Source organism: Larimichthys crocea, chromosome III, assembly GCF_000972845.2.
Source record: "Larimichthys crocea isolate SSNF chromosome III, L_crocea_2.0, whole genome shotgun sequence".
NCBI lineage: Eukaryota > Metazoa > Chordata > Actinopteri > Sciaenidae > Larimichthys > Larimichthys crocea.
Genome location: NC_040013.1, coordinates 36,823,213 through 36,839,444, shown reverse-complemented (window position 1 = coordinate 36,839,444; position 16,232 = coordinate 36,823,213). Strand labels below are relative to the sequence as shown.

General features: G+C 40.4%; 1 protein-coding gene across 2 annotated transcripts; it reads right to left on the bottom strand.

Moving 5' to 3' along the window:
* Nucleotides 1-894: 894 nt before the first annotated feature.
* On the bottom strand, nt 895-15,701 carry si:dkey-178e17.3 (somatomedin-B and thrombospondin type-1 domain-containing protein). 2 transcript variants are annotated; one of them, XM_019264467.2, is made up of 5 exons: nt 15,204-15,701; nt 7,751-7,933; nt 7,273-7,363; nt 3,148-3,306; nt 895-2,370 (listed from the first exon to the last, which is right to left on the bottom strand). In XM_019264467.2, exons 1-5 carry the CDS (start codon nt 15,451-15,453, stop codon nt 2,265-2,267), a joined length of 789 nt encoding a protein of 262 aa, XP_019120012.1. In that variant the 5' UTR covers nt 15,454-15,701; the 3' UTR covers nt 895-2,264. The 2 variants fall into 2 exon arrangements, with proteins under 2 accessions (XP_019120012.1, XP_010732571.2); XM_010734269.3 differs by having other exon boundaries at nt 7,751-7,936; nt 15,204-15,700.
* Between the last annotated feature and the right edge of the window lie 531 nt (nt 15,702-16,232).

Below are 16,232 nucleotides of genomic sequence, written 5' to 3'. Positions count from 1 at the left end.
TGAATGATTGTTGGCATTTAGTGTAATTTGGTCAATTAATCCTAGCCCCTATCCCTTTAAAAGTGATACAGTTTAACCAATGACACTTAATTACAACAGTCATAAACATTCATAAAGACTCAATGACAAGTGTCATGTCATGAATATGGCGGTGTCTGACAATGTCATATCCCTTCAGATAAAGTGTAAGCAAAGGTTCTGACATTGTGGTTTAAAGCTGTCAGCAAGAGCAAGGAGCAATCGCTTTATAAACAACTCTCAGAGTCAGGGTCAAGGTTTATACATCACCTCCTCCATGTTCATTTAACTAGTCTATATATCACAAGAATTAGGAGGCAAACTGGCTTTCAAATTCAGCATCTTGCTATTCTCTAACCAGAGCAGCAGTGAAAAAAAAGTGTATTATTATATTATATTATATTATATAATATGTAGTATTATTATTATGTATTTTCCGATGATGTAAGTTGTCCAGTGTCTCGAACCTCATGTTTAATCTGTCCACACATCATGCCTGTCAGTGACATCACAAAAATAAACCCCATGTTGTAAGAGAATGTAGCATAAAGACATGATTATACGCATTAGTTGTCCATCTTCCTTGCTGTCATCCTTCAAAAAATGACAGGAATGCTACAAAAATATGTTGATTGGTACATGTATACATTGAGTTACGTATGTTCAGCGTCTGTCCTCTTTTAACTGTGAAGTGCTACATGTAAACACTGGTCAAACTAAGGGATATACTTTGCAGTGCTGTGCTCATAATAGTAATTGCAGGGGGGAGAAGTCAGAAATGCTAATGGTGGTCCGTGTAACCGTTCCAAGTGTTGCTTAATCTGAATGCAATGATGCAATAAAAGACACACGCCAGAAAATACAAGAAGAGGGGGAGAAATGACAATATAGTTGTTTATTTTCACTAATGGACAGTGTACAGAGTATGCTTGTGCTGCACTAATAAAATCATCACTTGTTTTGTAATAAATAAACACACAAACATAGACACAGACATGTGAGAGAAAGAGAAAGTCACAGCTTTCCAGAGAGAAAAGCCCTTAACTGGGACTACGCTTGTCCTCCTCTTAAACCAGCAGTACAAGAGATGCGTGTAGGCGTACCGAGCCAGTTGACTGACTGCTGTTTTTAGTTTGAAAAGGTAACGCTGCGGTTCATCTGCAGTTTCTTTTAAAGAAAACATCAGGGCAGTAGACAGCAATAAGGGCAGAGAAGAAAAAAGAAGTGCAGACGGAGGAGCTGTGGAGTGTGCTGGGAGAGGATTCCATTAATTAATAAAAAGGGAGTAGCATGTCTGTACATATTTATTTTGGATGATACTTTGCAGATAAAACTCCCTTGTGAGGTTAACAAGATTTTCCGAGCAGGGCAGGGAGTGAAGGAAAACATAGTTATGAAGCAATTCTTGTCTTAAAACACGAGGACAAGGAGAACCACAGGGAAATTCTCTTAAATGGCTCTTTTTCCTCTCCAACAACATGAGGTCTAAACAGATGGGACTGATTTTAGCTGTGAGTCACTTTAAACTAGTCATCACATCAGTGACTGACCTGGCAGAGAAGAGGCAGAGACAAAGCTGGATTGGAGACAAAGACACAAATCTCTGCACCTGAGTATCAAGACCTGATATTCTACTTGACTTGATGGTATATGGTGTTTTTGCTGGAAAGAAACAACAAGGAGGACAAAAACTGTAAAACACAGATATGAGACTCAAGGATTCTAGAAATGGATACAATTTGGATGAACCAGTTTTCAGGATCTCCAACCTGCAAGTCATTTAGGACCCTTTGGATTGGGGCTTAAACTCGATGTAGCAACTGCTGTTTGGTGTTTAAAGTTTAGCTATATAGACACATATACATAACACATAAACAATCAAAAGTAGAAAATGTATAAAGCAAAATAATATATTTATATATTTATACATTATGCATAAACAAATGCACTTGCATTGATGGAGGTAGATAGCAAAGATTCAGAGGTAAAAAGGCATATAGATGTTGCTGTGGCTGTAAAATTGGAATAAATGCAAGAATTTCTGTGTGTTTAGCGATAGTGTATACAGTACAGAGTATGAGGTGAAAGGAAAAAGTGGCAGGATGCTGCTGATCTCCTTGAGTTAGCCATCCAGTAATCTGGATTTGAGGGGTCTAGTTTAGCTGGCAGGGCTCCCCCACAGTTAGCGGGAGGCATTGAGGGAAATCTCATCCCTGCGTATGGATGTGTGGAGTTTACACATCGTCTCACACAAAGAGCACAGAGTAGGGAGGACACCGACAGCCCTCAGAAGACGACTCTCGCACCCAGGAACCATGACAGCCCGGGACTGAAGCTGCTGCCCAGAACGTCCTAGAAAGAAAAGGATCGTATCAGGCACAAAACAGTGGCAATATGGAAACGTAATTTAATTTTTCTTTATTTGTGTTATTAAAATCCACTGTGTATGGAATCTGTATGTGGTTGTAGCATATTTCAAATTATGGCGTACATTAAGATTTGTAGAAAAAAACTGTGTCATGGTTGCAGATGTGTTTTTGTTTTGTTTTTTTCAGGCCAGACTTCTACACATAACAGCTTTAATGTTTTCAAAGCATGGATATTATTAACAATATTTTAAATGAATATCCACAAATATGTAGCTAGTTTAAAAAGCTATTTCACCTTTAGGGGAACTGTTTTTTTGTTGTTGTTGTTTTGTTCTAATCTAATGGACCCTTTTTATTTTTTATGCCTCTGTGCACTTTTTTAAATGTGTAATGAATTATATGCTTAACTTATTAGGTTGGCTCAATTGCCTATGGGGTCACTTAGCTGTTCTATCTTGACCCATCACAGATTGATGCCCTGTCAGCGTAATACTTACACAACTTTCAAAGATTTTAGATCATAAAGAAACTTTGATTTCACCTCTGGTTTACACAGGAAATTAATATGCATATGCTTGTATAACGAGTACACATCTGGGTACTACCCATCTTTCAGAAGTAGCTGCTACTTTTCACTTAGTTGTTGCTGACAGAGGAACATAAATTGTTCCAGCCAGTCTGCAAAAGGCTAAGTTATATCAAAAGCTACACAGACTCTGTGATGGATGAATATATCTTTAGTTTTGAATGTTTGGTTTACCTGGTGCTCTCTAGGCCGTCGCCTCCACAGCGGCCTGACTTTGACATGGCATCACTCTGACACTCTGCACAGACCAGCCTCTCTCTCACCAGGTGAGCACTCCAGAGTTTGAGCTTGCATGCTGCACTGGCCTGTTTCACCCTCAGGTACACACAGTAACTGGAGGCAAAGAGTAAGGAGAGGGAAAGAAAGAAAAACTGTCACATGTAATTGACTCAATTTCACTTATGTTTTAAAATCTGACAAAAATACAGTTGTTAATTAGTCATATTACATTTTTAGACTTTACAGGTGTAATTCTGTTTTGTTCTTTGGATTGAGTTTTGAACTGTCATTCTCTAAAACATGCTATTGCAACATTAACAACAACCAGGAAAACTGAACACATCCAGATGAAGACACAGAGAAACAAAAAAGTTTTAACACTCTCCTCCTTCCCTAAAGGATTTCAAGAGTTAAAAAAAAGCAGTCCAACATGGCTTGATTGCTGAAAACTATGATGTCACCCAACCCAGCAATCTGTGCTTGATTGTGACTATAACCACACAACAAGCCCAACAAGCAGCTGGTTGCATTTGAAGGTGATCCAGCAGTGTCACGGTCACCTACAGTATCTTAATATCAACACAGCTCAATCTGTACACTGGAAACAAAAATAAAGTCTTGTTTTTCTGCTCTCTGTGTTCCCTAGAAGGCACTTTGGACTCTGGTACTATTTATTTTGTCTCTGATTAAATCAGCTGTGACAAAACACCACCCCGAGTAGGGTGGTTTGTTTTTCTTGAAGTTCATGCTTGAAGAAAAAGGTTTATGGGCTGAAATATGTGCCACCAGAAACTGAATTTAAATCATTTATATTTGAATTTGAATTGCTTAACTTTAATAATTGCATAAAAAAACTGAATTTGAATCACATAATTTGAATTTGTATTGTTCAATTTGAATCCTTGCATGAAAAATTTAATCTGAATTGTAATTTGAAATTTAATTTATTAGTTTGGAACTGAACATTCAGTTCTCAAAATTCAAATTCAGTTCTCACAATTCAATTTCAATTTTCTGTGACAAACATCTGGGTATTTGAGGCAGAGCAATCGAGCACAGATACACAGGACGCCACCTACGTTTCTGAGTACGTAACATAGTGGTCATTTGTTGCCACCCGCAATGAAACGGAGGAAAAACTGCTTTATGCCGCTAAATTTGCTTCTGTAGCTATTTAACCGTCTGGGGACGGATTGGGATCTGCCTAATCCGCCATGTACATTTTACATATCTGTGAATATCTCTGAAACGGTTTATGACAGAGAGATGTTGCTGTGGAGAAATTGCTGAAGTCAAAGGTCAATGGTGAGGTCAGGAGGGAAGAAAGTGTTCAGGAGCCTCTGATGTCTTATGCTGTATTATTTATTGACGCTTGGTCAAGGAAAATTAGAGACACTCTCAAAGTACACCTGAAGTGCTTGAGTCAGTCTCGCATTCTGACGAACTCATGCTGGTGGATATACTTTAAACCCAAAGATCACACCCCAAATACTATACGCCCAGAATTAGTCAAAGAAAATGTCTTTACTCTTGGAGGTGTTATTGTCAGCATATTCTAGTCTGGGGACACAGATGTCACCTTACGCAGACTGGAACGGCAACAACAAGCTATCTATTATGACTAGGAAGGCAGCAACAGGTCTCTTCGACCCTGGCCACCACAGTGAGATATGGTGGCACCTAGTCATAAGACAAACAGTTAATACTGCCATGGATCACAAGGCTCACACGTGGCCTCGTGTAACCCTAAAAGAGAAAATTCCATAACAGATGTGTTTGGGGTTTTTTTGCACTGTTTTCCTGAGATTTGGTTTGTGTCTGTCCGACACTTCCTTGTTGTTCTATTCCACGACGTAAAAGACCAATCAAAAAATAGATGTTCGGCAGACTGAAAGCGCAGTCAACGAATGGACAAACATTACTAGGCGGGATATTTTCTTTTTCAACCAATCAGTGGATGTATCTATGATGCATTCTAGCCAATCAAAGGACTCTGGGGTCTTGTGGGAGAGGAACAACAGAGAGAGAGAGCTGGGTAGTGATGGGTATTCTGGCTCTTTTTAGTGAGCTGGATCATTTGGCTCAGCTCACCAAGAAGCGACTCTTCCGGCTCCCAAACAGCTCTTCATTTTACCACTTATACCTTTTATAATTCAGCCAAATTCAGCGCTGTTTTTACTTGTGATTTGTATTTAAACACATATATCACTTCAATTTCAATAAATTGCTGTAGCCAATTGCATTTACAGTTGTAAAATACCTTGTAACTCTCTGAAAGCACCCAATGATTGAACTAACTTGCTTGAAGAACCACTCTGCTACACAAAGCAGATAGAAACGAGAAAGGTTAGAAATCACTTGTAGCCAGTTCTTCATCAATTCTGTTCTGTCTTGCTGGGGTTGTTGCCTTTGACCTACTACTTCTTTTTCTGTTGTCACTCATCTTTGCACCACACTCCTCTCTCCCCTTAAGCGCATCTCCCTCCTCTTGTCTTCTGTCACCGTCTGAGCACTGCTACCCCCACCCCTGCTTGGTGGTATGGTCCTTGTCAATTCTCACATAATTGGTTACACAGCATGCATGTGACACCTGTAGGCAACGCCTGCAGCGCCCACAGGTACTTTTGCTAATGAGAAAAGTAAAAACAAAAAAAAAAAAAAAAAAAAAAAAAAAAAAAAAAAAAAAAAAAAAGAACAGCTCACGGACGGACGGGAGCCGGCTCCCATGTTCACTTAAAAGAGCCAGCTCTTTGAACCAGCTCGTTCGCGACCTACACATCACTAGTGCAGGGGGCAGGGAGCACACAGAGCAGAGTGACAGAATAACTTCATAAATACTATTTCTATTGACACATATTGATAGTACAGAAAAGTGAAGAAAAAGATTAACATATTCATTCATGCTTAATGGATTTTATCAGCAATTTTCATTAGCATATACCTTTGGGATTATTTTAATATTGTGCTAAAACTAAGTATAATGAGATTCAAACATATTCAATATGTGCATGCATACAACTACCAAGGAGGGATTTCTTTACTTTTTTCTCTGTAAATCACACAAGGCATTCATGTCTTAATTCCTGAAGTAATAGTAATAGTCCCCCTGGCTTTTGCTAATCCTCGTATCTTTGTGAAATATTACTCGCTGAAATGTTATCACAGATATAACTAAATAACTGTAGATCACCATTTGGTGTCATTTGTTAACTCCTCGTTTCCTGGGCCAATTTCCATGACACCAGGGACATATCAGGGCACCAGATGTCTGTGCAAAATCACCGTAACTCCATGTCATCCATGCTGAATTGCTCTCATTTATGAATAATGTGCCTCCAATCCCCCGATGCTTTGTACTTCAGTCAAAACAAAGGTATCCGATGTCCATTTTAATCAGTGTGAAAGGCTGTGGGCTGTCAGGAAACCAGCAGTGATTTTATTCTCTGGTCTCTGATTTCTCCGGCTCTGAGAACATCTGCAATCAGCTCAGATCAAAGGTGACATCTATGCAGGGAGACCTTTCCTTTTACATGGATTATGGTTGCCTTATCAGTAAAGGTCAGCTCATGATGCAAATATTCAATGACGGCGTTCACGTTACATAGCCAAAGCAATTTCAAGGCTCTGCGTGCTGTGGCAACCTTGGCCTTGGTCTGTACTCTCTAATCTTTTAGAGCACAATCTTAATCTTAAAGTGACCTTTGAAACTAAGTAAAAACTGAGAAGTAAAATCACAAAAGAGATTTATGCAAGAATGAGTAAGCTAACATCTGAAAATGTTCTCTGGCAAAGCATAGTATGTAGTTATAATTAAGTAAGATTAAATATTTGTAAAACTCAAATATGCTTTTGAAATATTGACCTGTTAAATTTGACGCACAAATGCACAGATAGCATTTTTTAAATGAAACTCTGTACAAAACATATGATCATTCTACACTCCACACAGCTGTAATTACCCCTCTCTGCATTGACTGCACATAAAAGCTGAACGCGACAGACAAAAACAAAGAGGGCTGGCTCAGTCAGTCAGGAGCAGTCGTGTGTGTTTGTTTGCAGTGTGATAATAAAGGGCCTTACCTGGCCTTCTCCTCCTTCATCAGCATGTGTGGTCGCCTCCAAGGGTCCTTGAAGTTCCTCTTGAAAGAATCAGGCAGGATCTTTGCCACCTCTGCAGGTCAGGTGTGGCGATGAAAAAGAAATGGGTAACAATCATGTCAGATAAGCTCTTGTTTCCACTAAAAAAGCACCTTTTTTCATTATGGAAAAGTCAGTGGAAGTATAAACATATCCCACATCTTAAATAAAATTCAGTTTTCCTTGGAAATCTGTGTGCAGGTGTTTCATTACCAGGAAAGTGATTCAATAGTACAGAGCATAACTGAGGCTTTTGGTATAGTCCAGCTGGAGATTAGCCATCAGAACAGATGTGTTACTTACAGTTAAAGTGTTAATAAAAGATACCCCAGAGAATACTGAAATACCAAATTAATATGTAACAGATTTCAGAGCAGGGTTGCATAAATGCATGCAAGAGCCATGTAGAGAAAGGTCTCACCTTTCGCAGTGCTGCATATGGCATTGTTTCCAAAGCAGCCTCTACGCTGTTTGAGGTCAGGACAGGGAGTGCCTCCATTTCTAGGGGGAACAGACACTTGCCGACTCCTTTCTGTGCTGCCAACTCCACATGGAGATGTGCATGATGACCAGGGACCCCATGATCCCACCACACAGTCAATGGCTGCTAGGGAAGCAGAGAGAGAGAGAGAGAGAGATCAGCTAAGGGTTTTAGATAAACACCCAAAAATGGAGAAAAAGTCATAAAATATCTGGAGCCTCAGGTAGTGGTTAAGGTAGATTTAGGTTCTCTGAGCATTACATACATACAGAGTTACATTTTGGAATGGTCAGATGAGTCCCAGTTCAGGAAGATTCAAAGACATGAGGGCAGAAGAGGAAGAAATATGTCTTTTTCAGACTCAAGACCTATCCATCACTGCAAATGCTCTAATTCTGACAAATTAACCGATCTTTACCCCAGAGGCAATTATGAACTTTCTCCTAATCTTTGCTGTCATGCTTAACTGCACGGCTGAAAGTGTGAGCTGCAACACACACCCAGATATAGAGTTGCACAATATTTCACTGTGCATTCACTCAGCTAGGTGAGCCGCAAACAAGTGACTGGGTCATTACCATCCACTAATGTCAGATCAGCCAAACCCCAGAGTCAGGAAGTCTGCGACCCAGGTCAAATGTGTGGACCATTTAAATAAGGGGCTAATTTTGCATCCTGTTCTCTCTGGTTTCCTTCTACCCCACACTTAAACACACACACAAATACAGCACACCACATAAACACGGCAGCAGAAGCAATCAAGCTTCACTGTTCAGTAGGCCAATTTAGCCAATTACATCAGGCTAAGAGGAAGCTGTATTAGTTAGATGGCTGCTCTGATCAAAGCTCAGTCTCCAGCAGTAATCAAGCCTTGTCCAACACAGAGTTTTAATAGCGGCAGACATTTAACAGCTTTGTTTTTCCCACTCTATAAATGCATAAACAGATAAGGAGACGGGCACTCAGAGGCCTATACACAAATTAATAATTGCAAACATACACATTTACACCAGAATACGTCATTCAAAAAGCCTGATTTTAGTGCGGAGCTTCTTTGTAGACATTAGAAGTTTAATACAATGAAAGCAGGTGCACACAGCATGAAGGTCTGAGATGAAATTATAGGGAGGGAGAAGATAAATATACCATAACTGAATCTAATCCTTCCTTGCCATCTAATCTACCTAACTCTGTCTTTATAATACGCACACTCAGCCCACAGTACAATGCTGCAAGTGAATAAGTATGTGCGTGTGTGTGTGAACAGGAAAAAGAGAGAGAGAGCTTTCAAGGTGCCGCCTGTTCAGTTCATTCCCATGGTCCCGTTGGGGTTTTGGAGAAGGGGGGCGGCTGTCTCAGTGACACAGCCGATCCACAAAGCCACTGTGGAATCTCTGCATTCCTGCACATTAGTGCTGCCCACCTGACACTCGCCTTTCCCAGATCACTACACGTACACATACACACTCATCAAAACAATTTCTGTCAGATTAAACCCACCCACTTGGGCTAGTTCCACCTTCAGTCATCACCCTAAAACACACAGACATACACATTACTGGTGTAGACTTGTAGAGTGACATGAACTTTCTTGGAAGAATACTAAGGCGTGGGGCGAATCAGACACCACAATCATATCAGCTTCCCTACTTCTGTCTCCTCCACCTCTACTTATCCTTGCTCCTGTCTCCTCGCCTTTCCTTCCCTCTTCTACATCCTCTTCCTTTTTTATGCTGCTGTTTTCCCTTCTCCTAGTGGGAAAAACAAAAGCAAGGGCAGTGGAGGACTAAACTGCAGAGCGTGCGCATTGAAACTGATAGGGTCACTGAGTTCCCACACCCGAGGGGAAACAGGGTTATTACCCCTTCGATCCACACCGACATACACATTAACAGGATAGGACTGAAGCCCTGTCTGGAAGTCTCAGACTGTTGGCCCCAAGCCACCAGAGGTCAGAAGGCAATTACCAAACTGTGGTGGTCCCCTACTCTGTTTCTGGTACCACCAGTGCGACAGTCCCACCACCCACATGATACCCCTGCTGACAGTCTGACCCACAGAGCTTACAGCCACTGTTGTCCCCTGTCCCCATTGTTGATGAGAAAGTCCCCAGTTGCCACCACCTCTGACCTCTGACCCCAATACAGGAAACAAATGGCACTCGTTGTCAGCACGTTGAGCTTTTCTGTTTTCAACCAGCTGATAGTTTTACAAAGTGTTTTCGAGTACTGAAGACTTCCATAATTAAACAAAGATGTTTGTTTTTTTCTGATACTAACTTCAGATCTGTATCGTTTGGAGTATGTGACTTTTGAAACACTAAATAACTGAGACCAGTCCATGATTTTTACCAACTTACTGTGAACATGTTTGTCTTCTATGTTTTTTATAGCACTTTGAAGTGGGTGGGAATATATTGAAAAAAGATGAAACTACGTAATTTTATACACCCACACTTGTATCAAATAATCTGATAACAGTTGGCAGTTCTTGTGGTCAGTTCAATCTAATCAAACTACAAATATTTGAGATCTGAAACAGAGTGTTTAGAGGCTTTATTGCATAATATCTTGAGAGGATGCCTTGCACTGCGTTTAAATTATATTAAGAAATGCAGCTATAGCTATAGTAATACAGCTTTGCTTGGACAGTGTCAGTTGGCAGAGCTTCAGACAAATGCCACTAACTTAACCAAAGCACTGAATGTGTATCCAACGTAAGGACATTTATCTCCCCACTTGTCAGCCAATCTCAGTCACACTTACAGTGTGGAATAATAGCGTACTATCTAGCTTTTCAGAGTGGTATTCAGTCCTGAATCCTGCTTCCATTTTAGGGTTATATAACAAAAGAGTTATCAGACCTGCCCACCCAATTTGCTTTATCTTCTTCTCCCTTTATCACTTTGGCCCACACGCTCTCTTGTCTTGTCTTTCCCCCATCTGTCTCTGTGTCATTTTCGTGGTCGTCTTTTTCACTCTCTCCCCCCCCCTCCAACCCCCCCCCACCATCTCCTCTGTGATAGGACCCAGATGTCCAGCTGCTCTGGAGGACCACTGCACCTCAAAACCTCCCCTGCAAACTACCCTCCTATATAGAGAGCTGGGACAAGTCTTGTACTGTTCACTAACACAAGGAAGGACTATAAGCCTGTTAATAGGGGTGAAGGACACAGGACTGAGCCCTAATAACAGGTTAGCACGTAAATGTTTCCTGTAGACACCTTAAAAAGAGGAGCCAAGCAAACCAACTAATTAAAAGGATTCATTTCAAACACAGCTGAGACAGATTTTTAAAACGGCAGGAGAAGTCTTTGCATTGCAGGGCTTGCAACACTTTATTATGGCATAATGATAATAACTAAAGACAGGCCACACAAAAACACAAGAAATCTCAATTCTGAATGCAGGCTCCACTTCCTAAAAACAATGAATCAACAGTGAAAAAACATGGAAACAAACACCATTTAAAGACAAAATGAAGTTTACTTCAAAGTATTCACTGAGACAGTAACAACAAAAAATGGGAACTTGCACATCTGTACTACCTCAAGGCCAAGATAAAAACAACAAATGGATACAGATGCCTTAGGGGGGAGTAATGAAAAGACCAGGATTGGACTATAACAGAGGCTTCACATGAGCACAGCAGTGCTTAAAGACAAATGCTAATGCTGAAATGCTAACATACTAATACAAATCAGATATATTTACCATGTTCACCTTTCTAGCATGGCTAAAATGTATTTTTAAAAGTGGTTTAGATAAAACTTTTTTTCAAGTTCAACTTGAAAAAAGTTTCTGGACCAGATGAAGAACATCAAATTTATTTGCAGTGTGTGAGTACAAGGAAAAACTAGATGGAAAGCTGTTTGCTCAAAAAACTAGAGCAGCTGGTCCATTTCAGCCAAGCTGGGTAAAAACATTCACTACTCACTGAGGTTAAAGGACGAACGCGTGGGAAGGAAGGAAGAAAAGAAGGGAGTGAACGTAGAAGCATCATGACATGACAGTGTACCACGCCATAAAGGAAAGGAAGAGTAGCAGAAATGCCTGCAGGAGAGATAGATGAATGTTGAGCAAACCTCTGGTGTATCTGAGTCAGAGGCTACAATACATATTCTTGTTGAAGTGAGAACTACCAGACGCCACAGTAGGAGAGGAGAGTAGCTGCCACTTTTATTCTCCAGTGGGCCATTTTCATCTCTAGAGTGTATGAAGAGGAATGAGGCTGGAAATTATGTGATGTACCAAAGGTACTCCTATAACCAGAGACAACTCCCCACATGCATTTTTAACACTGTACAAAGCCTACTGTTCAGTATCATTCATTTGTGATGTTCACTGATGTGTCTAATTTTCTTTAAGATGCCTCCACCCCTTCTGCCTCATCCCCGTCTGCTTTTTACAATGATATCATATATTTCTAGTAACAATCAGTGTTAATCCTATAGCAAGAGAAGAAACTGGAACTTTATCCAATCAAAAAAATGTTGCACACCTTATTGAGGAGGCATCGATTGAGCTGGATTGAATTCTGATGTACTGAAGCCTCAGTCAATGCATTTTACATGTATGTTTCAAAATAAGGTTTATTTCTAAGAGAATGACACCAAAGATTAATGGATTGATAGTCTGTTGCCAAACTAGATTTTGCAAGAATGAGAAGAATGGACACAGTTAACCTTACAATGCCAAGGCAGCCAAAAATAGTTAGTTTGGTTAGTTTTTACTGTGAGATTTTAGTCTGAAAAATGTCTCCTGAGAATTAAGACATGGAACTAGAAGCCAGATTAATCACCAAATTATGGAGAGTTTTTTGGATGGCATATGGTGTAAGATTGGTTTATATCACATCCTCAACTCAAAAAACTATTACAACATTTTTTTTTAAAACTTGTGGATCTAAAACTAAACATGACTGTGAAGCTTCATAACTCATGCCTACCCTGAAATTCACCCAGGAACTGAGTTTGATGGATTATTGTCCTTAAATGGTGTTTTTAGAAATGCTGCATAAACCTGATGATTCCCCCAGAAACATCCTGGTACATAGCATATTCTGCCAGTCTGGTGCAGAAATGCTTGCCAGACGACAATGAGTGTCATAGAGAGGAATTTATTTTCCTTAAAACATTCCTCTGACTTCACTTTTAAGACACATATCTTAACAGAGTAAATATTAAGAGCACAGAAACATCTTCCGCCCAAATTCCTGCCAAATACTTAATTTGTACAACATCACTGGAGGGAATCGTATCACACTTGAAAGAGCTTTGTGGTGCAAACAGTTTTTTTCTGCTTCTCCTCTGATGTCACCCACTCCAAGCTCTTTGCTCAGCTACAGCTGACACGACTAAATTACAGACTGTGACAGACAGTACACAGACAAACTCCTTGATGCGTTACAGAGCTGCAGGATCAGGATCAGATAAAGTCTGAGTGTAACGTGGGTGAAAAAAACATCAGGACACTTTGATGGAACGGAGCCAAGCCACAAGCTGCATGTTGTGTTTATACTGTACAGATGCTCAGGTTGCACAGGGAGGAAGTCAAGGCGCTTTTCTCAGCATCACTCAATGCTCACTGATCCATACAGCATATATAAATCATGGCCAAGGTGACAGATCAAAGACTTTAAAAACATAAAAATCACACAATCCCAAAAGTATGTTTTACAATTCTAATGTGTAGATGATTATTAAGTTTGCCACATGAATATTCATCAGACATGTCTTGGTTTGCAGATATTATGTACAGTGAACACATTGTCCAACACCTAACACCTGCATCTCACCACTGTGTGACTCTGTGTCCCATCAGGATTGACCTTTCTGTCAGAGAGTGACACCTGAGGTCCACGCTGGTAAAAATCCTCATCTGACACGTGAGTGAACTGATGCACATGGCAGCCGTTAGCTGACCTCAGAGGGACCAGCTGCTGTTGAGCAGTACAGTGATGACTCAACACTGACCTGAGCTGCTTTTTCTCTGCTTATTCTGCACAGTCTCAGCTGGCTGCTGGATGATAAATGCTGTCTCTACAAGTCTCTTTGACTGATTGGTGGATAAAAAATACAAATTGAGATTCGAGCCTTTAATATTACCCTAATGAAGACAGTTTAAAAGTTAAACTCACAAACACAAACTAAACTTTTTCGAGTATATGTGTGACCACCTGACAACAACACCACTTTTACCAAAATAAAAGCAGACATGACGACTTGGCTCAAGCAAGTTTAAAGACAAAATGAAGACAAGTTAATCTAAATGTATTTATATTGCTCAAAGTGATAAATTTGCATCAACACATAGATTGTTCTACTGAATTGTATCTTAAATTAAGAGATTAAGATTAAGAGGTTGTAAAAATACACTCAAACATCAATTAAAATTATTTTTTATGATTGTAATTAGCAATGATTGTTGATTTTTGAAAATAACTGAAGTAGTATAGCAAACAGATAAACAGGTAGTTCAACCAGCTTTGCTTAAACCAGGTCCGAGGTCTAATAAGGTGTATTAAGATCACAACACTTGAGTGATTAACTTAATCTGGATGAGGCAGACGGTTCACCTCACAGCACAGATACATAACACTCAAACTGTGTATACACTAAATGTGCCTAAATAGAGGGATTGCTACAGTATGTTAAGTGCTCTTTGAGTCATATGACAGACCCTGCAGGTGCTTGTTAGTGTGCACTTAAGGCGAGGGTCACACTCTATACACAGATAATCACTCTTTGTGAACTTGAGATGTTTCAACATCTCGAGCTGCCTCTGCCACATCTCAAACACAAGTCTCCTGTCAGTAATCCTGACCATCTTTGGCAGTCTGTTCCCATGGTGTCCATTCCCTTATTTGTCCATATATAGCAGCAGACAGGATGGTGAGGGAAGAGGTTACCTACACTCAAGGAATTAACCTTAATCTCATGATTCAAGCCGTTCATTCTTTCATTGCAGAAGATAAAACTGCCATTCTGATTTGTGGCTTTGTTATGATGTCTATTTCCACTTTGCAAGGGCTTCATGGTAAGGTCAAGGGTCAAGCCTACAAACTTGAAAACAGGCACACACAACCTGAACTGTAAAGACAGAAGATACCCCCCCACTAGTGTCCACCTCAGTCTGGTCACTCAAAACAAACAGCCTTAATGGGCACATTAGAGACAGCTATGTGTAGTATGTCTCACTGTCTCCGTGTCACCTCACTGCCAGCCACCTCTGCCTCAAACCGGACAACAATGAACAACAGGCGTCACTGAACAGGACACAGATGGATTTGGAATACTTGTTAATTTCCCCCAAACGCTGAGCTTTCAAAACTTAAAAGTTTCAAAATCATGTAATGTCACATTTCGGTGAACAGGGTGAAACGAGCAACTCACCAGATATTTGGCACACATGCTGATAGTCCTCACAGCAGTCTCTGGTTTTCTGACAGTATGTATCACAGTAGCACACCGTTTTTCTTTTGGTGTACTCAAAACATTCGTTGTTCCGGCCGGTGCAGCAGTTTGGGCTCTCCCTCTCCCTGCAGCCCGCTTCAGCCTGCTGTACAATCTCCCCACAGAAAAACGCTAAATATCCACAGACGACAAACCCAAGACGCACTGAGCTCCATCCATGCGCTGCCATGACGGAAACTTTTCTCGCTCCACTTGCTCTATACACTCCTGCTGGTGTATGCCTCACTTTGGATGCTGTCTACAACTGAATTATGCTCTAAATACGCTGGTTGTATTTTCTGTAATAAAAAAGAAAAAAGAAAAATCCAAATCCGTGGTAACTTCGGCATCGACACCTACACGAACAACTGATGCGTAAAAGTGGAGCCTGTGTGCGCACCAGCTCTCATCTATCCATCCGTCCGTCGGACACCGCCCCTTAGAGCTGGTGTTGGTTATTAGAAAAGACATACACCCCCTCCTCTCTCTCTCTGTCTGTCTTACTCGCTTGGTTGCGCAATTTGTAAGCAAATGAATGCTATTGCAGAATATCTTCTCACAAATAGTGTTGGACCACCTCTGCTGCCGAGATGCAAATCAAGAAGACTTTTTTTTTTGTAAAAGACTTTAAAACGAGGCAAAATAAGCTCTAGTAGGTATTTATAATGATGTGCACAGTTGGACTAAAGCTGGAACCAAAACATGATTTCCAGGAATCCAAAACATTACCTCTCTACAAGTGAAAACATATCTGTGAAAAACGTATTGAACCGTCTCGATCAGTTTAGTTTCCGATCAGAAAATCAAATTCAGCACCACGGACAGCGGCGCAACTTCTTTATATCAAAATCAGTAAATAAAGTTAATATGAGAACAAGATGCAGCCATGACATACTGTGAACGTAGACGAGGTCCTTTTTTTTTATTTTAGCTGCAGCAACAAAATGATCTCCATTCATTACGCAGGAC

Coding starts and splice junctions, on each gene's coding strand:
- si:dkey-178e17.3 (XM_010734269.3), bottom strand. CDS start 15,453: ATGGCAGCGCATGGATGGAGCTCAGTGCGTCTTGGGTTTGTCGTCTGT. Junction 3,307..7,272: donor ATGAAGGAGGAGAAGGCCAG/GTAAGGCCCTTT, acceptor CTTTGCCTCCAG/TTACTGTGTGTACCTGAGGG. Junction 2,371..3,147: donor GACGGCCTAGAGAGCACCAG/GTAAACCAAACA, acceptor TTTTCTTTCTAG/GACGTTCTGGGCAGCAGCTT.